This window comes from Scardinius erythrophthalmus (assembly GCF_964197995.2).
Source record: "Scardinius erythrophthalmus genome assembly, chromosome: 2".
Lineage (NCBI taxonomy): Eukaryota > Metazoa > Chordata > Actinopteri > Cypriniformes > Leuciscidae > Scardinius > Scardinius erythrophthalmus.
In genome coordinates this window covers 62334386-62358794 of record NC_138222.1, presented here as the reverse complement: position 1 = coordinate 62358794, position 24409 = coordinate 62334386, and the positions used below count along the sequence as shown (strand labels likewise).

The 24409-nt window shown below is 39.5% G+C and overlaps 1 protein-coding gene and 1 pseudogene across 2 annotated transcripts; one reads left to right on the top strand and one right to left on the bottom strand.

The window, feature by feature from the left end:
• Positions 1–340: 340 nt before the first annotated feature.
• On the top strand, positions 341–22795 carry slc12a10.3 (solute carrier family 12 member 10, tandem duplicate 3; the record flags this gene model as incomplete). Its single annotated transcript, XM_081349280.1, is given in 27 exon segments — positions 341–586; positions 709–798; positions 1211–1286; positions 1461–1556; positions 2164–2303; positions 2591–2701; positions 2791–2837; positions 2839–2897; positions 6733–6863; positions 6965–7049; positions 7167–7327; positions 9237–9344; positions 9427–9550; positions 9636–9737; positions 11134–11289; positions 11395–11494; positions 11572–11683; positions 13205–13339; positions 13420–13526; positions 13624–13706; positions 13824–13907; positions 14554–14652; positions 17892–18003; positions 18081–18167; positions 18255–18387; positions 22204–22271; positions 22657–22795. Coding segments are annotated over 27 exon segments (2991 nt in total).
• Positions 14833–17774, bottom strand: LOC308685828 (SWI/SNF complex subunit SMARCC1-like; annotated as a pseudogene). The gene is made up of 4 exons: positions 17749–17774; positions 16914–16970; positions 16572–16750; positions 14833–16239 (listed from the first exon to the last, which is right to left on the bottom strand). The product of its transcript is annotated as an SWI/SNF complex subunit SMARCC1-like (transcript).
• Positions 22796–24409: the final 1614 nt, after the last annotated feature.

Below are 24409 nucleotides of genomic sequence, written 5' to 3'. Positions count from 1 at the left end.
GTTTAGCTTTTGGCAGTCTCTATTTGAAAGATCTATTTCAAAGATTGCTAGAGAAAACAATATTACCACCAATCATGGTTCTGCAACAATGTTTGTGTATGCATGATGTATGTTTGTGTGGGTGTATGCAAGTTGGCTGAATTAAGGTATAAAAGAAAACGCAACTACTTTTTCTGACAGCAGTTGAAGGTCACTCGGCTCGCTGGATGCGTGGAATGACTCGGCACTGTGATCGTCTGGTGTGATTTCTGTGGATCTGAAGGATCATTTTATGATCTTCACAAGGATTTAGGCAGAAGGGGGCAGGAAAATCACAGGCAAAAGTACCACAGAATCCACGATGGTCAAAAATATTGATCGCATCAGAAACTTAATCCCGGGTCTGCGCCGCCCGGACAACAATATCCCGTCTCAAGGTGTTACCGTGGATATGGGAGAGTTTGATTATGGGAAGGAGCAGGACAAGAGAAAAATGTCATTCTACAATCCGCTTGACCCTGTGCCAAAATATGAATATTACGCTAAAGACACGTGGACGGGACGTATAAAAAGCACCAGACCATCACTGGATGTTCTGCGCAAACCAGTAAGTGGTTATTTGAATGAAAAAAATATCTAATTGAATCTAAATTAATATTGTACATAATATTGTTTGGATGGCAACACTTTGACATTTGGTGTTGATTTTCTGTATGTTTCTGTCAACAGCCGGATCCTGATGATCTTCCTCCACCACCAGAGGATGATGGACGGCCCAAAGTAAAACTTGTTCGCTTTGGATGGGTTCTGGGAGTCATGGTGAGAAAACATGAATCATATATTTGATCTCTTTAACATCGCAAGAAGTTTCTCCTAGAAGTTAAATAGCGAGCTAATGTTTAGGTCTCCCACTTCTCTGAAGTAAGTTTCAAGACATCTCAATGTTAGAGCTGTAACCTTGTGCTTAGGGTCATTCAAAACTCTCCCAATGTCTCCTCTCACACTGTCCTATCAAATAAAAAAGGCAACAAGCCCAAAAATGTCTTAAACTGTTCATATTTGTCCATAGTCCATTTTATACCTCTAAACTGACTAGATATGGATGAATTTCAGGTCACTTTTCACCCCATTGTCAAACGAAAAAATAAAGTACATTTCTCCCAAATGGTCATAATGCATATGAATGGTTTTGAGTTTTTTTTTGTTTGTAATTTTTTGCTATTCATTTCAGATTCGCTGTATGTTAAACATCTGGGGAGTCATTATGTTCCTCCGGCTGCCGTGGATCACGTCTCAAGCCGGAATCAGTGAGTCAATTCATCTGATTTATTTTATTTAACTTCAGTCAAAGTCACCTTTTTTTCTTCAATGCCATTTAAACAGTAAAATGTTTCCTCTCTCAGGGATCTATAGACCAGTTTTACAGACATTTTACATATGTGCCCCAGGAAATGCCTTAAATGTAGCCTTTTTGCTTGTAGTTCTGACCTACGTCATTATCCTCATGTCTGTCACCATCACAACGATCACGGCGACGTCAGTGTCTGCAATCTCCACCAATGGGAAGATCTACTCTGGTGAGTCAAATGAATTGTTTACCATGAAAAAGCAACATGTTTTAATGAGAACGAATGAATTCATACGAATAAGCCTCCAATTCATCAAAACTAGGGATGTCAAAAGATTAATCGCGATTAATCGCATCCAAAATAAAAGTTTGTGTTTACATAATATATGTGTGTGTACTGTGTATAATTATTTTGTATATCTAAATACACACACATGCTTGTATATATTCAAGAAAAATGTGTAATTTATATATAAAAAAAATATATTTATATATAATATAAATTATATATAAATATATACAGTATATGTATGCAAATATTTCTTAAATATATACATGCATGTGTGTGTATTTATATATACAAAATAATTATACACAGTACACACACATATATTATGTAAACACAAACTTTTATTTTGGATGCGATTAATGGCGATCAATCTTTTGACAGCCCTAATCAAAACATAAAATAGTTACGAATTGTCAAGAGATTTTTTTTTTATTTCACCCGAGAATAAAAATGTGGAAGAACTGCATCATTTTTTTTTTTTTTTTTTTTAAACAAATGTAGGGATATTTTTTATTTTATTTTAAGCAAACCATGATCTTTTCTCCAGGTGGCACGTACTTCATGATCTCTCGGAGTCTGGGTCCGGAGCTCGGAGCGCCCATCGGATTGCTCTTCGCCTTCGCCAACGCTCTCGCCTGTTCGCTCAACACAGTGGGGTTTGCAGAGACCGTCAGAGATGTTATGAAAGTGAGACACACTTTCAAATGAATGTATTTATTGTTGGGTTTCAGGAAATTCAGAGAGCTGCTTGAAAGAAAAAGCAGTAAAAAGTTCAATATTTTACCAAACACTGTCCATATTTTCTATGAAGAAAATGTAATATTTTTAATGTGAGAAAATAACATTTCGCATAAATAAATGCAAGAAATTATATTTCGCATGAAGAAAAGTAAGTCATTTTGACATAAAAAAAAAAATCGAATTCTCAGAACCGCTGTTTTTATCTCCCTCACAATCATTTTCTCTCTTCTCAGGACAATAAAGCTCAGATGGTGGATGATGTCAATGATGTGAGAATCATTGGGACAATTACTGTCGTCATCCTGCTCTGCATCACATTTGCTGGCATGAGTTGGGAGGCAAAGGTATGGTCCCCTGCTCCTGTCTTTGCTCGTTTCCCAATACTTGATGGCATGACTGCCATTTGTTCTTATTGGTTTTCGCTCTACCACAGGCTCAGATCCTGTTCTTCATTGCACTCTTGCTCTCCTTGGCCAATTACTGGGACGATCCTTCCCCCCAGCACAGAGAAGCAGGCTGTGGGATTTTTCGGCTACCAGGGTGAGTAAACAAGATCCAGATCTAATGCAGGCATTAGTGCATCCAGTAAACTTTGGTTTATTATTTGGGGAGTCCATATTGTGTCCTGAGACAACAAAACAAATAAAGAAATGGAAGGCCATTTCCACCATATGTAAAAAATCAGCGTGAGACATCATGCTTGTCTGCTCTGGTTTTCAAAGAGGACCTATTATGTTTTTTGTTTTGTTTTTTAAATAGATGTTTGTCAAATTTGGGAAAAATAATGTTTTTGAACATTCAAGCATAAAAACCTATTCCAGTAGAGACCAAAAACGAAATCAAGTCTTTGTAAAAGGTCATAATATGACCTCTTTAACCCTCTGGGGACCAAAAACGCGCCGGCGCGTTTTGCTCGTTTTTTTTTTTAGCAATGAAAAATAAACACAAAATGCTCTGTTAATTTTGATCTTTAATTTTCGTGTTATACATCAATCGATCCTGTTCAGTTTCAATTTTTTTTCTGTATACTCACAATAAAAATAAAGTGTTTTGCTTTTTGACAAATAAAGAAACTTTAATATGATGCGATTTCTGCCTTCCCTCTATCAGTAAACTCCCATTTGAAACGCGTTCGAAAATGATCTATAACTCCGCGAAAATTCAGTCAAACAGGCAAACAGACCCACGGGCATAAAGCTTGAGATCGCAGCTGTTAAATGAAGTCACTTATATAAAAAACAAATATTATCAGCTTCTGTAATCTGTATAAAAAGAGAGCGACTCCAGTCGACCTCATTACGAGATGATTCACACTAATGTGACCACTCCCCCGAGAGCGCGTGCTATTCAAACGCAAATTCTGAGAACTATTTCAGAGCTGTGAAACGCCCACATCAGCTGTAAACAAAGCGCGTCGCGACTCCTCGTGAGTGAGACATTATAGCCTACCTTATGGAAAAAAGTTTCCTCAGAACAGTGCTGATATGAGGAGCAATATATCCTGATATGAGGAGCAGATCCCGCTGAGGAGTGAGGTAGGCTGTTTTCTTTTCTCACGTGTGGAATAACGTTAGTGTAGGCCTATGCAAACCGCAAAAAGATGAATCGCATTTCTATAATATGACTCGCCTTTCTGTGAGATGAATGAAGGGGACATATTTGTAAAGACTGTTTAGTCTAAATATGAATCGCGCGTCTGTTTGTGAAAGAATAAACTGCTTTGCTATAGCCTACTGAGATGAGTAAAAATCGACTGGAATATGTTGAAATAAAATGTATTTGTATAAGCAACATATTAACCTGCAAAAAAATACTATTTTTGTCAAAAATAAATTCATAGACTAAGATGTTAGATGTTCCAATGTTGGCTATATTCAAACTAATGAATACATATGATAAAATGTAGGCCTATAATCTTTTTTATTTTTTTTTATTTTTTTTTAAAGAAAGAGTACACTTGAAATATTGTTGAAATTGTAATTATTGTTGTAATTGTAACATTTTTAATAAAATAGCAAAACATATTTACAAGAGAGATGTAAGCGAAATCTTAAATGGTCAATATAAGTCTTCTAAATACATCTTTTGTCTCTGCATTGTGGCTCAGTCAGTTTCACACCTGAGTGAATGGCTAATTATGCAGAGTGGGTGTGGGACACTGTAATCTGGTGTAAACTACTCCTCCCCCTCGCATATTGGCTTTCCAAGCAAAATCTGTTTTACACCATTTAAATCAATGTATTTTTTTTTTGTGAACGATAAAGCAAGACTATTTTCACATAATTTTGAAGCTAGAACTCAAAGGAACAACATCAATTACTCAAAAGTCTTGTGGACACATATTTAATATGTGTTTTGTGTTCTTAAATCAGCAACTTTCATTTTATTTTTTTCCAATAACCACGCATAAACATTATTCTCTTAAAAATACAAACATCTACATGCACGTTGCTCGCATATTATGGTAGCCCTGTTTGTGCTATATAGAGTGAATTTACACCTTAGCCATTAACATGTTTATAAATAACTGAAAAAAGCACAAATATCAAGGCATGTCAGAACATCTCAAGGACCCCAAAAACAGCTTGGTCCCCAGAGGGTTAAAGCAGTTATGGCACTGATTATCCAGAAATTAGAGACTCATCCTTGTATCCTGAACGTTGTCACGGGACGGGGAATCAAAAGCCCTATTCGCACAGGATAAGTATTATATGGTGACCTCTAGTAATTTGTAATAATTGCGGAGGCTGTCTGTGATCTTAATCCCGTGCGAATCGGTCATGTCTGTAATTTGTAAAGTAAAAATTCCACCGCAAATGACCTACCATATTTTGTCGAACACCGAGGTCCTGTGATAATATTAGTCCCGTGCGAATCGGCATCTCTGTGATTTGGCGGGGTCGTTTATAATTTTTTCAAGGTTTTTGTTTCCTGTGCGCTTTTTTATCCATCTTTCGCGAAGAATGGAGGCTGCGTTGGAGTATTTTGATAGTATTTTGGGTGCTGGGTCATATCGCTATAGCAGCTACACCATGATACGATATAACTATACAATTTGCAGAAAGAGAAAGCTGAAAACCATCAGAAGAGCAAAACAAAAATAATGATTAGATGGAGATGACATATAACAGCATGCGGTAAGGAACATTCTTCTGTTTATGATCATACAGCTAGACCTATAATAACAAGACATTTCCAAGCATTTCCAAGCCTATTGACATCATACCCGGGAGATAAGTCAGTAATTTCAAGTAAAATCACAGGCTTCGTTTATCCCGTGCGAATGCGCCACACGAAATTCAGATGTGGGTGGGTAATTTCTAAATCACACAAGGTCCCCAGATAATACTAATCCAGTGCGAATAGGGCTAAAGACGGCAGACAGAGATGAGGGATCCAAATACAGGGAGATTTTAATGAAAATAAACAATCATAACAAAAGTCAGGAACAATATAACGCTGAAAAAAACAAAGAAAACACTGGGAACTGGAGACACCAGCATGACATCAAACAACGACCGACAGAGAACCAGAGAATAAAAGGGCTATTTAAACAGAGGGGTAAAGGAGCTTAACAAGGTAAACTGATACACCTGGAACAGACTAATGAAAGTGGAAAAGACTACAAAACCTTCAACCTGGCCACAGAAAACACGGACAAACTACAACATAAAAGTCCCATGGAGCACAAGACACAGAAGCAGATCTGTAAAAGTTGTTAATATCACAGCCAGGGGTGCGTTTCCCAAAAGCATCGTTAGCCAACTATGTTCGCAAGTTCCGTCGTTATCAGCATAGTTCAATGAGTCAGTGTTTCCCGAAACCATCGTTCTAACGAACATTCGCAAACAGCATCGCAAAGTTGTGTAGTTGGAACATCAGCTCTCGACCTGATGTGGTTAGAAGCATAGTTTCTATTTTGTATGACATGTGGAATTAATAAATCCTTATCTTGAGCAAAATAAGCAATCTGACATTCAGCACAATCTGTGTGTTTTATTTAGAATACATACAAATGTAATTTACGTCTTTTAGTTTGTCAAGAGATTTAAAGCACCGTTTTTGAAGAGTGCGCGTGTGTGAACGTGATCTAGTGTGTAAGAATGAGCCTATGATTGAATCTGGAAATAAAGCAAAATAACTGAAAAAAATGAGAAATAGTCTCAGATGTCATGTCTGTAATTTATAGCAAAATATCTTGCGTTAATTCGATCTCAAACAGATTCATTAAAAGAAGTTATTACTCCACCACGTGCGTGGTGACGTCATTAACCAACGTGGTTGAACGACCAATTTACAACAATACAGTTTCGGGAAACCCCAGAGCGTTTGACGAAGGTACTGCTAAACCTAACCACAGTTTTTGTTCTTCCAGCTGATATTTTCATGTCCAACCTACTGCCTTCCTTCCGGGGTAAAGATGGATCTTTCTTCAGGATGTTTTCCATCTTCTTCCCCTCCGCCACTGGAATTCTGTCTGGTGTCAATATCTGTGGAGATCTCAAGGTAATCTTATTATTTTTCAGGAGTAGAGCGTGTATAAAAGGAAAGTCGGTGTGCCTTTAAAACGCTAAAGAAATGAGGCATGTTTGTCCTTGTTTTTCCAGGATCCAACAGGTGGGATTCCTAAAGGGACACTGCTGGCCATATTCTGGACCACCGTGAGCTATTTATTTATCGCAATCACATGTGGTGAGATTAGACATTTTTCTGCTCTGTTTTGTATCTTAAACTCATGCAATTAGTGAGATGTGCATCTTATTGTTGATCCGTTCACCTCACTGAATCACTTCCTCTCTTCCTCCTCAGCTTCAACTGTTGTAAGAGACGCTTCTGGCATTCTGAACGATAGTTTAGCGCTACCAAATTCTTCGATCCACTGCAGCGGTCTGGGCTGTAAATTTGGCTGGAACTTTGACCGGTGTGAACAGAACTACACATGTAGCTCTGGACTGGCAAACAACTTCCAAGTGAGCCTTCCGACCCTGTTAGCAATTTTTTTTGTTTTTTTTATGTTTGGTGAACTTATTGCTGGAAGGTGGAGTAGATTTTACATTCACACTAATGCATTTAACAAAATGAGAAGTGACACTACATTTTTAAAGGGGTTTTATCAGTACATATATTCTTGGGGAATCAAGCCCATGACCTTGGCATTGCTGTTGCTCATATTTGTTGTGTCCAGTACAATGCTGTTACTGTTAAGTAAAACTATTAAAAACTTATTTTGTTCTTGCCATAACAAACACAGTTACAGCAGACAGAGAACAACCAATGTTAAAATAAAGAGTCAAACTGTCCAACTAAAGCAAACACTGATCACCATAATGATGATTGTTATCTATTGTCAACATCTAAACCTCTGTTATCTCTCAATAAGTCTTACCGTAAAACTTCAAATAATAGCCCGGGCTTCTATTTACCCAAATCGCCGAACTGCACCGGCTTGTATTTGAGACAGGCGTCTATAAGAGACAGGCCTTTAATTTAGTGTTGAGATGTTCAAGCATGACAGTAGGAGGTTACCACATTATATTATGTTTTATTTATAATTAATTCGAATGTGTTTAACAAATCATTATTAATGTAAGAAATGTCTTTGGCTATTGGCAGCATAAAAAAAATACATAAAAAAAACGAAACGATGTGACAGCACTGGGCAGAACACAAGTTACCGCTAAAATACATCGAGCATATGAACTTGTTGCCCGAAACACATCAACAAGAAAAAATGAAGGCTACCCTGTAAACAACTGCAATCGTGATAGAAAATTACTCTATTCATCACTATCATCATCCCCGCGATCCTCAATTACAAGTTCATTGGCGAATTCCTCCTCCACTTCTCCCTCGCCAACCTCCGCTAACTCTGCCTGCCTTGCTTGCACTAACAGCTCCCGCCCGATGCACACGGCTCTCCCTCTTTAAAACAATGGATAAGGTGATCCTCGCTTACTACTGTCAGGCCACATACCTAAGGATAACATCCCGAAGTTAATGAAATATGTTATCTCCTCTTTCTCCCTCTGAGTCCCTCACACACACACACGAATAGTGATGAGTCGTTCATGAACGGTTGCGTCTGTCACGTGAAATCTAATCAAAACATAGACCAGACGATCTGACGGGTATTAGAAGATCAAATACAACCCGATACTAAAAAACAGACCAGGCCTCTATTTGAGACCGGCCTTTATTTACCCAAACCTGTCGTCACACCAGGCGTTTAAAAGAGACAGGCGTCTATTTGGGACTCGGCTATTATTTGAAGTTTTACGGTAATTGTTAAGTAAGTGAAGCTGGTGATGCTGTCTGTGGAGTTGTTCAATCCTCCTCTGCTGAGATCTTGAAATATTTTATCTTCAGTTGATTTGATGTAAGGCTGTGGCTGGAAGTCAGTTGTAGTCCTTGTGTTTCTCTATTCTTCAGGGATTCTGCTTGCTATCAAGTAAAGTCACCTTTATTTATATAGCGGTTTTTACAATACAGATTGTATCAAAGCAGCTTCACAGTGAAAACATGAAAATAATACAACAAAGTTTATTTCTAGAAGAAAATGGCATCATCGTCCAAAAGGCAGATCAATAATTTTGTTGAATTTTAAATGTCCCCAACCAAGCAAGCCAAAAGCCAAGGCAACAGTGGCAAGGAACCAAAACTCCATCAGTGACAGAATGGAGAAAACAACCTTGGGATAAACCACTCTCAGTCGCTCAGTCAGTTTTCCTCTGGCCAACAAGCGAATAGTGTGTGATTATTATTATGGATGAATGAAAGTATGGCTGGCTGTCTGGATGGATGGATGGCTGGTTGGATAGATTCATGCCTTAATGGATAGATGGATGATTGGATGGATAACTAAGGCTGTTTTTCCTCCAGATTCTTACCACTGTTTCAGGAACTGGCCATTTGATTACCATCGGGATCTTTGCCGCCACCTTGTCGTCAGCGCTGGGTTTCTTAGTGTCTGCACCTAAAATATTTCAGGTAGATGATGTGACTGTTTAATGATAATGTTGTCTATCTCAAATACAGTTGATTGTGACATTGCGTGTGTGTTTTCATACAGTGTTTGTGTAAGGATAACATCTACCCCTACATTGGCTTCTTTGGGAAAGGTTATGGGAAAAACGATGAGCCTTTACGAGGATACATGCTTATGTTCACCATTGCTTTGGCTTTCATCCTCATTGGTGAGTCCTGGATCTCCTCCAGATCAGTTACTGGGGTGTTTCTCCCTGCAGACGCTTTAACATTTGCTGTCATTGGTCTTTTCAGGTGATCTGAACACAATCGCTCCTCTGATCTCCAACTTCTTTCTCTGCTCTTACGGCCTCATTAACTTCAGCTGCTTCCATGCGACGGTCACCAGATCACCTGGTGAGAACTTCATCATCATCATCATCATCAGTTTTGAACTGTATAAATGACAGACTGGATTAACAGACAAACTATATGTAAATAACCAAATAAATAAATGTTAAAATGTATTCATAAAAAAAAATATATATATATATATACAGGTGCTGGTCATAAAATTAGAATATCATCAAAAAGTTGATTTATTTTAGTAATTCCGTTAAAAAAGTCAAACTTGTATATTATATAGACTCATTACATGCAAAGTGAGATATCTCAAGCCTTTATTTGTTATAATTTTGATGATTATGGCTTACAGCTTATGAAAACCACAAAATCAAAATCTCAGAAAATGAGAATATTACATGAAATCACACAGTAATTACACAGTGATACCATGGTCATTGAACCAGGTTTTGGTTCTTTTGGCAGTGTGGGCCGGTGCAAATCCTGCTGGAAAATGAAGGAAGCATGAAATGCTCTGAAAATGTCCTGGTGGACGGCTGCGTCGACTCTGGATTTAATAAAGCACAGTGGACCAAAGTCCTCTTTTCTGATGAGAGCAAATTTTGCATCTCATTTGGAAACCAAGGTCCCAGAGTCTGGAGGAAGAATGGAGAGGCACACAATCCAAGATGCTTGAAGTCCAGTGTGAAGTTTCCACAGTCTGTGTTGGTTTGGGGAGCCATGTCATCGGCTGGTGTTGGTCCACTGTGCTGTCCACTCAACACAGCCGTCCACCAGGACATTTCCAGAGCACTTCATGCTTCCTTCAGCAGACAAGCTTTATGGAGATGCTGACTTCATTTTCCAGCAGGATTTGCACCGGCCCACACTGCCAAAAGAACCAAAACCTGGTTCAATGGCCATGGTATCACTGTGTAATTACTGTGTGATTTCATGTAATATTCTCATTTTCTGAGATTTTGATTTTGTGGGTTTCATAAGCTGTAAGCCATAATCATCAAAATTATAACAAATAAAGGCTTGAGATATCTCACTTTGCATGTAATGAGTCTATATAATATACAAGTTTCACTTTTTTAACGGAATTACTGAAATAAATCAACTTTTTGATGATATTCTAATTATATGACCAGCACCTGTATATATATATATATATATATATATATATATATATATATATATATATATATATATATATATATATTAGATCTTTTGTTGCCTTTTAAGGCAACATTTTTTATAAAACAGTCATTTAGAATTATGCTTCGGTTAAGTTTAGACACTTTAACTTTTTTAATTGTAATATGATTATTGATAAATGAATGGAAATTAAGATATAAAGTTTATCATGGCTCTGTGAGAGACTGAAGATGGGGTTAAAATATATATTTACAGTGATTTAGTCCATAATCTGTGTCTAATATTCGTGTTTGTTGTCTGTCTCGTGCAGGCTGGCGGCCGCAGTTCCGTTACTTCAATCCATGGACGTCTCTGTTTGCTGCTTTCTTGTCTTTTGTCCTCATGTTTCTGTTCACATGGTGGGCCGCTCTTGTCACGTCCGCTATCGTCCTCTGCCTCTTAGGCTATGTCACCTATAACAAGCCTCGTGTGTATATGATGCATATTATGACTTTTTCCAATTAAGATTAATAAAGCATAATTTATCTTCAGTTATTTGAATGCATTGACTGTTGTGTTATCGTCTGTCCAGAGATTAACTGGGGATCATCTTATCAGGCCAGTTTCTATAATATGGCTTTGTCCTTCTCGATGTCTCTGACTGGTGTGAGTGATCATGTCAAAAACTACAGGTAAGACTGTACAAGTAAATATTACCAATATGATCTGATCACAACACACCAGCCGTTCATGATAAGTTCTCTCTTAGGCCTCAGTGTCTCGTTCTGACCGGCCCTCCGAACATCCGTCCCGCTCTGGTGGACTTTGTGGGCACTTTCACCAAAAACATCAGCCTTATGATCTGTGGGAACATTATCATGGTAAGAACTGCAGCTGGGCCATTTTTGATGCACACTGTTAAACTGGCAATATGAACATAATGTATGGGTTAAATTCAAAATGAAATACAAAATTCCTATAATTTCTTATATAAAGATGTTTTCATATTGTGCAAAACTCTGGCCCATGGTTGATATCCTTAACAAAAACTATTAAAAACATTTCCATCATTTGAAATGGAGCTGAAATAAAATAAAATGCCATTATGTGAAGGGTGGAACCAGCCTGACAGGTTGCGGCAAACGCGGGCCGACATCGCTCTGCACACTTCAGACGGGTGGGAGGCTTGGGTCGACAGAAATAAGCAGCGACGGCTTCTTTCAACAGGGGAAAGATTAGTATCCCTTTTCCTTCACGCCGTCAACCGTGGTGAAGGCAGCTGAAAAGGAGTAATGGACATGCGCTGAATAGGGGGTGCACCATGACTTTGTCAGTTCTTCATGGACCTCTGGGAAGAATGGGGTTGGTCGCCTGCTGGTGGTGCCCCGGCTGCAGGAACCACTCTTCGGGGCGGCTGCGGTCGGGCTCTTCCAGAGCCGACCAGTCCAAACCCAAAAAATGATCTGCCTTGGTAAGGACACAGATGAGCTCTGAGTCCTAACGAGTCTACTCAGTCTCATTCTGAGTCATCACCGGAGTTCACCCAGTTCTCAGCCAGAGACATTGGGCCCTATTTTAACGATCTAAGCACATGGTCTTAAGCGCACGGTACAAGTGCACTTAGGGTGTCCGAATCCACTTTTGCTAGTTTAATGACGGGAAAAATGGTCGGCTCTCCCGGCGCATGGTCTAAAAGGGCTGTCCCTATTCTCTTAATGAGTAATGGGTGTGTTTTGGGAGTAACGTGCAAAAAAACAATCAGAATGTAATTTCCCATTAACTTTAAAAGCCAGTTGATAAAGTGCATTTGCTTTTTTAACAACGTGGTGAAGGACGTGAAAATGATAACTGCGTCGGGCTGAAACTAGCAAAAAACACTTGCGTCATGCCTGGCGCTTCATTGCACCAGATGTTTAATAAGGCCCATTGTGTCACCAAAATCCTCCTTGGAGACGCCAACTGAAACCATGCCGCTCGCTCCAGATGATGGGTGATGGTCATCGCAGGCGAATCAGCAAGCTCTGGGGAGAGCAAGGCATGCGGGTGCTGGGCCCTGTTACTCCTCCCTGTGACTCCGCTGTTTCTTCCATCTCGGCTCGAAAGGGGAAGAGAATGGGAGAGTGTGCAAGCCAGAATCGCTCTCTTTAAAAAAAGTGATCCGTGAACGGGCTGAAAAGGCAGGCTGAAAAGCCATTTGTCTGAGCAGTGTTCAGACAAGAACCAATAAAGATTCAGTATTCTGAGAAAATAGGGGAAAGGTCATACATGATTTACAGAAATCAGATCGCTACACATTTGCTTAGTATAGCTGATTCTCCTTGAATTTTAACATCAAATGGCTTATTCAGTGTGCACTCAAGATGTGAAGATGTCGTGGGTTTATTGCGCTCTCATGCTTTCAGGAGGACGAGAAGTCCAGTTTTCCGCAGCACAGCACTGATATGCTGGTGGACTGGCTGAATCAGAGGAAGGTTTGTTCTTTCTACACGTCCTTCAATGCCGGCAGTCTGAAAGAGGGCGCGTGCAATCTCATGCAGGTAAGACCGTCTCTAATCTGTTCTAACACCTTTTTCTTCTCCTCATAACATCCTTCTCAAAGACTCAATCATCTTTCTAGGCTTCAGGTCTTGGTAAACTGAAGCCGAACACCCTCGTTATGGGATTCAAGATGAACTGGAAGGAATGTAAACCTGAGAGTTTACAGGACTACGTCAACACCATCAGGTGGGTTCAGATGCTGCTTCTGTTCACAAATATCAGTTTAATTGTCATGCAGTTCTTTGTATATTGATGTTGATGTTTTTTTTGTTTTTTTTTTCAGCGATGCATTTGACTCCAGCTACGGCATCGCGATTCTGAGAATGATGGATGGATTAGATGTTACAGATGCATTGGAGAGTTCAGGTGTGTACTGTGTGTTTTATACAGTATAATAACTAGAAAATTGATTAATGCTGCAGTTTGAGGCATAAGATAAAATCTTATGATGTGTTTTTTTTTTTTTTTTTTTTTTGGCTGAAGGTCGATCATCAGCAATTGACAATCCGGCATTCGACGCAGATGAAGTCAAGCAATCCGAAAATGACGAGACAGACCGGAATTCAGGTAACCGGTCTTTTTTTCTGCTCTCATAAATATAATTTGACAAACCCTGAGGACATTTAACACCCAGGTCAATAACTATAATGATAATGATAAATATTTAGTTTTTAAAAATCTTTCTAAATGTGAAATAATTTTAGAATTATTTCTAAATAGTCCACAACACAACACAGCTATACTGATAACGACACAGAGGAATGATTGATCATATGAATCATTTTCAGAATGATTTTTTCCTGCCTATAAATGATAAAAACACTGGCAGCCAATCAGATTCAACTTTACTTTAAAGAGCTTGAGCAGAAAAAGTGTCAGACGACAAAAATGTAGCATGCGTTTATAATAAACAGAATGATACTTTGCGTTGTTGTGGATGCTAAAATAGTTATCGTTATAGTTATCCTTACAGTTATTGTTCTTGGTGTGAACGGGCCTTAAACAATCATAATCTAATAGAACATTATAATCAACACTTCAGGTCTTGAAGTGTTGATTATAATCTAATAGAACATTATAATCAACACTTCAAGACCTGATCTCATCACTCAGTCAGCCAATCAGAATGCTTCCATTATAATCAACAAAGCTGTGTTGTTTCAATTAAGCTTTATTTGGTGGGATCTGACCCCTTTTTTGACTCCCCATCCAGATATTTCTGATGATGGCTCGAATGATCAAGTAAGGTCAGTGTTTCAGACAAAACAGGGCAGGAAGACCATTGACATCTACTGGATCTCTGATGATGGAGGTGAGATGCGACTGCATGAATGATACTTAAACTCACTGTTAAAAAAAAACAAAAACAAAAAAAAACCCCGCCATGAAGTTCCAAACTGGTTCAGTCTGGGTTGGTATTGGTCTAGCATCTGGACCAACATGGTTTTGGTCTGGTAAAGGCGGTCAAAGCTCAAGGGGGTCTGATAAACCTTCAGCACTGAACAACTCTAGCGTGGCCTCTTGCTCTCGAGAACTCCTCTAAAGCTGTCTTGGCAGCTGCAGAGGCCACTCGAGGGTCGACCACAGATGCAAAGAAAGCAACAGTGCTCATTACAGGGATCCCTGACTGGCTGAAGGGAACAGACTGATAGGCCAGAGGACCCACTGAGGCTTCAGAGTTCTCTAGTTACAGGTCCTCTATGGGAAACCGCAAGAAGTGAAGAATACAGTCATCCTGTGTGCTGCTGCCAACGTGCTCCGACACCTTATTCCAGTCATCTTTATACATCTCCAAAGCCTCCAAAAGCAAGAGTGTTTCCTGTTCTGTCCATTCTCTCCCTGCATTTGTGCCTTTACTCTTCGGATGTTTCTTAGCATAAATGTCAATCCGTTGACCAACAATTCTGCAGATTAGACAGATTTTTTCTAAATTTCTTAAAGGCTGAAACCTGTTGTAGGTTTGTGTTGTAGTCTGTGTTGGGTCTGTGTTGTAGTGGGACAAGTCCGGATGGTGAGTCTGTAAGAACGTTAAAGTGTGGTGTAGGGGGTTGGCCCATGGGGAGGGATTGACTTTCTGCATCTACCTGATAATTTATCAGCCCCCACTGATAAATCCTCGAAGACGAATTATCCAAAAACGAATTAATCCTTTTAAGTGCACCCACATCTCTTGTTTAGTCTGCAGGAGGTTGAGGTCTAATACTCATGAGGGTTAAGCCGGTATGTGTCAATCATGAAGTTGCGGTATGCAAGATATATTTCTGGTGTTTTGGACTTATTTTTCACATTGAAGAACTCGGGCAGAGCTCGTCTCTCTATATGAGGAATACAGTTGTAGTCGAACCAAGAGGCATAAGTGGGCACAATAATGTGATGCGTTTGCTCTGTGGCACTCTCATCCCCCTCCATCCCACGGCTAAACTCCCTCTGATCTTCCTCATCTCTGACACCAGAGAGCAGGTCCTCTTCTTGATCATCTAAATCAGCCATGATCCCTCCTTTAACTGGAGTGTTTTCACTGTCTTTTTTTCAGGTTCACATTTTTAGGCAGAATGACTTCCTCCATGTTAGGGACTGGCGTGGGATCCTCCATGTCTTTTGTGAGATCCTCCTCTGGCTCCGGCCTCTTCTGGTTGGCCACGCCTCTTATACATCCCTAAGCTTTTCTTTCCTACCTACTTTTTAGACTCAGATGATGGTGGAGTGGGGGAGTGCCGCCGCTTCTTCACAGGTTTCTCTGTGCTTTGGTAGATACGCCTGCGGAAACCCATACTGTTCCCATTCTTGTCAATCTCATAGTCTTCCTCGTACATCCACTCATTATATGTGTCAGTGTCAAGAATCCATCTGGCATGAACCTTCAAACACCTGTCTGGGTTTGGAGGTTCCTCTACATTTGCTGATTTAAGTGACACATACCCCAATGAACCAACACATGCCGATCCAATTGCATGACTGGTCAAAGCCACTCTTCTTCATCTGCTGTGGAGGATGATGGGTATACCTGGTGTCTTTGAGTTTAAGTGCTTGCTTCTGTTCAAGATCAGGGGACAGGTACACCACAGGTCTGTTAATGGTGGTGATTCACCGCAGCCCAAGCCCAAGGACAAAGAAAGAAGTGAGGTCCTTTTGTGGGCCTTGTGGGATGGTACAGGAGATTCATCCCGGAGTTTGCCTCCATCGCCACTCCACTGACCAACCTACTAGCTAAAATGGTGAGGAACCCCGTACCTTGGACAGAAGACTGTGAGACAGCATTCAGAACCCTAAAAGAAAAGATCTGTTCATGTTCGGTCCTGCAAATTCCTGATTTCACCCAGCGGTTCCTTGTTCCAGCATAGGAGCTGTCCTGGCCCAGGGGACCACTGGGGCAGAGAAACAGCTGGTGTTCCTCAGCCACAAAATGTTGCCTAGAGAAACAAAATATTCAGCCATCGAGAAAGTGTGCCTCGCCGTCAAGTGGTCCCTTGACAGCCTCCTGTATTACTTGCTTGGAAGGGAGTTTGAGCTAGAGACAGACCACCCGGTGGTATTTGGCACTTTGGCCCTTCCGCTACAAGGTCCGCTACATACCTGGCAGGATGAATGTTATCGCTGACTACCTGTCTCGGTATCCGAACAGTGCGCTGCCTGGAGAGGAGGAAGGTGGTGTGAAAAAGGGGACCTGATCTGGCGGTGAAATAGCACTGGCACACACTTTTTAATTACATGATTACATTCATTCATGCAGTATTTCCTGTCCATAATACATACTCAGACATTCAAACATTTGATAAGTTTGTTGTAAATGTTGAAGTACATCACATTGTGTTGTATTGTATGTCAGACCTGTTGCATGTTGAGTGTTGTTGAATTATGGGTCGGAGGAGGCGGCGGCGAAAACGAGCCCTGAGTGCGCATCACCTTTATGCCGCTATAGATATCTCCCGCCGACACTGGAAACAGAATAAACTATTTGTGCCTCATGAGGGGGAGGCCGTTATTGTTTGTGCATGTTGAGGGTGATCACTTGTGAATGCATTGGATGTTTTATATCATTGTCTTTCTGATTTTTATGTTTGTATGTCACATATGGTAATATATGTGTAGTATATGTTTATTTATATGTGAATACATTTACCATACACCTGTTATTGGTAGGCTACTAAAGGGCACCCAAAAGGCTTGAACTTTTTCTCTTGGTAGGCTGGATGAGTGAGTGAGTGAGTGAGTGAGTGAGTGAGCCACGAACGAATCACCACCTGTTAAGTATATAGTGGATACGTGGACATATTTTTGGAGTTTGTTCTCTTTTGTGTTGGAAGTATTTGTTTTGTTACTTTGTTATTTTATCCCTTCAGCACTTGTAAATACTTTGCACTTTTTAGTTTTCACGCTACTTCAGTGTAAATAAACACCACCATTGCACCGTAGAGTAGCTGCGAGTTGGACCATCATTTTATTTGTATGACATCTTGGACAGTTCCTCGTCCAGAAGGTGGGCAGTCGAACCCACTTTTCTACAGTTTGCGTTCCCATTTTATTATTCTGAAGGCTGTTGCTCTCTTTCAGGTCTGACTCTTTTAGTGCCGTATTTGTTGACCAGAAGAAACCGCTGGAAAAAGAGCAAAATCAGAGTGTTTATCTTAGGAGACCAGCAGACCATGAAGGAAGACCGTAAAGAGTAAGAGTATCGATGATCATCATTTCTTAACTAGATAGTTTTGATATGCAGACAAGTCAATGTGTTTCTCATTTCAGCATGAAAATGCTGTTGAAGAGATTCCGACTGGAGATCGAGGACATTGTCGTGATAACAGACGTGGATAAAGCTCCTCTAGCTAAAAAGTGAGAAACGTGCACAAGTAAACATGCAGACAAAAACATGCAGGTTTGTAGTAATTGTTGTGGTTTGCTTCCTCCCTGTTCCTGTAGTTTGCAGCGGTACGAGGAATCCATCGCCCCCTTCATGCTGAGTGAGGAACAGGCTGGAGGAGACGTACAGGAGCTCAAGAGACTGAGTCCATGGAAAGTTTCCAACAAAGACCTGGAAGCCATAAAACCCAAGGTGTGTGTGTGTGTGTGTGTGTGTGTGTGTGTGTGTGTGTGTGTGTGTGTGTGTGTGTGTGTTTGTCAGCTATTGTGGACTATGTGTTTGATCGCAACAATCAAGCTAGCATACAAACAAGCATTACTCACCGGGAGAATTTACCAACAGCCGCTGCTACCCCATGATTCCTCCCGTGGGTTACATCTAATGGGAGAAGAGCCTACGGCCTTCCAGCAGTATGTATGCCCGCTGTCTGTGCATCAATGGATGGCTTTCCAGTCTTGTGAAAAAGTCTATAGAGACAGTCTGAACACCAAACGCCAACGCGAGACGAGCTTTTGTTGCTCCGGTGATCCAGGAAAGTGGATAATGCTTGTTAAACTGTTAACCGGGGTATTCTTTAAGAACGGACTTTTTACAGCTGAAAGCCATATTGGTAAGCCTTTCGGATTACAACTCCTGAAATATGTGGCGCGAGTTTTAAAGAAGTTCCCGGTGACACAATCATATCCTGAAGACTTAACATCGGTCTCGATTGCTGACTGGATCCGTGAACAGCTGCGCTATCTGCGGGAAACTGTCCTGCCCTCACTGCGGACGCGAGCGACTCAACCCAAGCGGAACAGAAAGGTGAGCAGGAATAAACTTGCATACCTGTGGCAGCACAGAAGATCTAAAGCGATTCAAGTCATTTTAAACAACAGTGAATATCCTGTCCGTCCATCGTGCTCTAGTGATATCACAGTTATACAAACTTATTATGACAATAAATGCCTAAATCAGAGGCGTAATGATGATCTCCCACCTCCACCATGGTATTTTAACGTGCCGCCAATGAGACCAACTTTTTTCCCTGAAACCACGCACTTCACATTTAAGGAAGTAGAGACTGTCTTAAAAAACCTCCCTAACAATAAAACAAGTGGTAAGGATGGTGTGACATATGAGAATTTTAAAACCACACAGTCATGTAAGATTTTAACAACTATCTTTAACGTCTGTTTGGAAAATAAGAGGGTACCAGATTTATGGAAAGGAGCACTAATCCATCGTATTCCAAAAAAGGACAACATTCCTGATGATCCATCGACATGGAGGGATATATCCCTTCTACCCACCATCTATAAAGTGTTCATGAAATGCATACTGGCCAGAATTCTCCCTTGGTTGGTGGAAGCTAACATCTTATCCACTAAGCAAAAGGCATACATCAATAGACAAGGTATGAACGAGCATGTATTTTGCCTCAAAACAGGGATAGACGACTTTAAGCATGAGTCATGTAGACTGTATTCAGTCTTCTTAGACTTTAGAGATGCATTTGGAACTTTGTCTCACGATGTCATGATCAGATCACTGGAGGAAATACAGCTACCTCAACTGTTCATAGACATAGTGAAAGATGTATATAGTGGCTCCTTTATTGAAGTAATCTGTGGAGAACAGCTCACTCATCCAACACCACTCCAGATAGGCATTAAAACTGGCTGCCCTTGGAGTGCAATTAATTTTATAATTGCCATCAACCAATGGTTAAAGTGGATGTGTCAATGTGCCCCCCCTGACGTGATATCTCCTATCCCAGTACAGGGCTATGCAGATGATGTCCAGATTGCCTCCAGAGAAGAGAGCGTCATTAAAGACATGCTGGCCAGGACAGACTCTTTTCTGAAGTGGTCCGGCATGGAGATTAACAACACTAAATGTGCTGTTCTGTACGAGAGGAGAAGTGGAGGGAACAGGTGGTACCGTTCAAAAACTGATAAATGCCCAATGTTCACAGTAGCAACAAAACCTGTACGTGTATATTCTCTTCATGAGACATACACATATCTTGGACATAAAATTAACATTGCAGGAGAATGGAAGGAGCAAGTAAACATCATCTTGTCAGAATTTACATCCAGGCTGGACCTGATTGACAGATGCCCACTGCCACTGACTCTGAAGTTAGAGGCTATTAGACAGGTGGCGCTGTCTAAAGTACAACATCTATTCTCCAACGTTCATATCCAACAGAAAGTGCTGAGTGAAATGAATAACACGACAGTGAGCTTAGTGCGAAAGTGGTTTGGACTGAACACGCACAGTACCCGTGATATTATCTTTCACCCCAGATGGGAAGGAGGGTTGGGGGTACCAAACGTGATATGGATTTATACCAGCGTGCGGATTTCCCATCTTCTGAATATGCTGAATAATGATGACAAAGATGTGAGAGAGCTGGCCCGATCCTCCCTGTTCCTGGACCTCCGGAGACGCAAGGTGCCGCTGGCCAAGGAGTCGGAGCCACACTTCCTCGGCTTTAAAAGAAAACCCAGCGGGAAACTTGACACCCATTCTGCTGGCTTTGGTGTCTGGTCGGACTGGCCGGACCTGAACGATCTTTGTGTCCGAACCGGAGTATCACTGGAGTGGGTGAGGTCTGACTCTGCGACTGTGAGGGTCTCTGAGGACATCATTACTGACCCCCTGACCTCTGTCAGGGCAACAGCCACATACGGTGGTCACAGTCACACGTTAACATCCACAGGTGCCCGGACAACTCTCCTGGACCTACACCAGTATCACGAGAAACAACACTGGACTGGACTGAAACTTCAGGGGAAGCTTGCGTGTCTCTCCTCTGCTGATCACTCTGTTTCTCACTCATTTCTTAAGAACACTGCACTCAGTGAGGACATTGTTATTTTTGCAGTAAAAGCCAGACTACAAGTTCTTCCAACTAGACTCAACCTTTCTATCTGGTTTCCAACAGCTCAGGTACCTCATTGTTTGCATCACACTACAGAGCAGATCACTGAGACACTGCCGCATATCTTGAATGGCTGCCATGCCTATAAAGGAATGTACATCGCACGCCATGACAGAATAGTAGATCTTATAGTGAAAGACATATCAAGTAATTTCTCATCTTCAGTAAAAATGTACAAACATTCTTGTGTAAAACCATCTATGTTTCAGAATTGTAATAGCTCTGAAGCTTTTTCTCATGTGTCTGCTAATACACCAGATGTGGTTGTGGTTAATGAGGAGATCAGCGAGGTGTTCATTGTGGAGGTTGCATGTACCTTTGACTATAGTATGGAAGAAGCATTTATGACTAAGATTATTAAATATCAACCACTTCTAAACATCATTTCAGAGTTAGGTTATCAGAGCCGACTATTTGTGTTCATATTTGGCAGCTTAGGACACACACACAGGCTGGTTGTAAGAGGGCTTCAACAACTAGGGATGCCCAAAAAGAGGGCTAAACGGCTAGCGAAGTACTGTGCCCTGTCTGCTATTATAGGCAGCCGTCATATCTGGCGGAGACGGTGTTACTTGTATCCATAACAACTGAGTGATGTTAAATATTGTGAAGATCTGCTGTATGCCACTGGTCCATGATTATGTACATGCATTTGACTGCATCTATAGTATTTGTGTCCCTGTAGATCATTTCTTTTAAGTGGACTTAAATAAATATTTAAAATGTGTGTGTGTGTGTTTCTTTTTTTCTTGGTTGTACAAATGTTAAATGAATACAAAATCGAATAAAACATTATGGGAACATTACTTTTTAATATTTTCTGAATGTTCTGAAACTAGACGAATGTTCAATTGAAAATTTCAGATAAAAACATTCCATAAACGATATACGAATAAGGTTTTTGTGCTATTTTGTGCTAATGTTTTGAGAACATTATTAAAGACTGTAACTATTCACTACTTTGAATGAACATTCTGTTAATGTTACTGGAAATATTTTTGTTCATATCTTGCCAGAAAGTTATGAGAATGTTCCCCATTAGCTTGGATCCATCAGTTCCTCTATTTTTTTATTTTCAGTTGGAGAGGACGGTGAGACTAAACGAGATCATCAAGAAGAACTCCATACATGCAGCTTTAGTTGTAATGTGAGTATAAATTTGATATAAAATTAACAATAAAATAAACACTAAAATAAAATTAAAAAAACTAATAAAAATGACAAAAACACTAAAACTAACTAAAATTGGTAACACTTTAAAAAATGTTCTCATTTGTTAATATTAGTGAAAAAAAATACAATTGTTCATTATCGGTTCATATTATTTCAGTGAATTAACTAATGTTAACATAACACTTTTGATTTTAGATTATTATTATTTTTTTATTTCTTCATGAGCACAGTTTGTATTTGTCTCTAAAACTAATTTTGAAGCATCTAAGAAGGTGTTTGATTGGTAATGTGTATATTTAATGTCTCTTCATCAATAATGTGTGTGTGTGTGTGTGTGTGTGTGTGTGTGTGTGTTTCAGTTCTCTTCCAGTCCCTGATGTCAACTGTCCCAGTTCTCTCTATATGGCCTGGGTGGAAGCGCTGAGTTACGGGATCCACTGTCCCGCCCTGCTCATACGAGGAAACCAAGAGAACGTCATGACCTTCTACTGCCAGTAAAACACTAACAATAATGTGAGTTCATCATTAAACACAATCATTCCTGAAGGTGAAGCTGCTGTCAGTTTCAGTCATGTGAAGATGTTAAACTTGCTGTGAATCAAACCTGTTGAACTGAAATGAGCTGCTTAATCCTTTTGTACACTGATTGTATTACTGCGGATGTATATTTATATCATGTTCATATGGCTGTGTAATCTTCGAGGATGTCAGGTCAGACAGATTCGACTTGAAAGAATACAATAGAAATACAGTGCAGTTATGCTGGTGGAGGGAAGCAATAAAACTTTGTTTTGTGCAATTTAAACAAGACAGAAATATAATATTTTAAAATGTTTATTTGTTCTTGCTTTGTAAAATTACATTTCATTGATCAAAATATTATAATGAAAATTTGAGACAATTTTACATTTTGACTGCATATAAATACTAGATCATTATGAATTACAAGCATGTTCTTGATCTGCTTTTCAATGTGAAAAAATATAATTTAGCACAATGATGAACATCTCAATTTCCATTGATTGTCTCATTACACCAAGTGAAAAAAAAGTTATAAAAGTTGTTCAATCACATGGAAAGATTTTAAGCATCACAACTTACAGAATACACACTACTGCTGAAATAAACTCAGATTGCATGGAGTGTTTCTGTTTCTGTGTATTGGCCCCCTTTCAATAAAATAATAATTAAAACTGAAGATATTACAGTATTTATCACATAATTAAAATGACAAATTATTTAAATTACACTTTAACTCTAGTAACTTCAGCCCTTCACCATACAAGACCTTGACACAGACATGGGTTCAAGTTCACAGCAAAAAGAAAAATTAGAAATACAATAATACATACTATATACTGAGCTTTAAGCAAGAGGATAAATTAGCAAAAAAGAATAAGGCAAAACACACATTTGATACACTGAAAAAATCTAAATTTACAGTGGCCTCAAATATATTTAAATTTATACAATGCCATGTCACGGGTTCAATTATCAGCGAATGCATTAATGCATGTAATATATTTAATCATAAAGTGTAATATATTTTATATATAATACATGTTATATAAATTATATGCATATATTTCAAAGTGTGATCAGTGTTTGAGGCTGCTGTAGCTTATTTTAAAGTTTTTTTTGCAGCAAACGACAAGCAAAATCTATGAACTGCTCATGGCCAAGTGAGTCGACACATTAAGGCAAGACACCATAGGTAAAAAGGGTTAAAAAAATTAATAGATATTATCACCATAGTTGATTGATTACATTAAGAACTGCAATTGTTTTTGTAATACAATTATTTTCTGAAATGTTATTTATAAATATGCATATGAGGCAATATGTAATGAAATATGCACTAGCTTGCATACATTTCCAGAAAATAAATCTGAACAGTGGATAAAGACAGGTTAAAACTTATTGTTTGATTTTTTTTACAGATAACTGTTTTTATAGAGGGGATTTTGGAAGATCTCTTTTTATCACAGCATAAATCAGAAAAAAACTCTCAACAGACAGACAAAAATAAACACCATGTTTTTAGTAATACAATGTTGAATAAAATGATATGAATTATATATGAACAAACCCCTCAGTAAAAGCCTTTAGAAT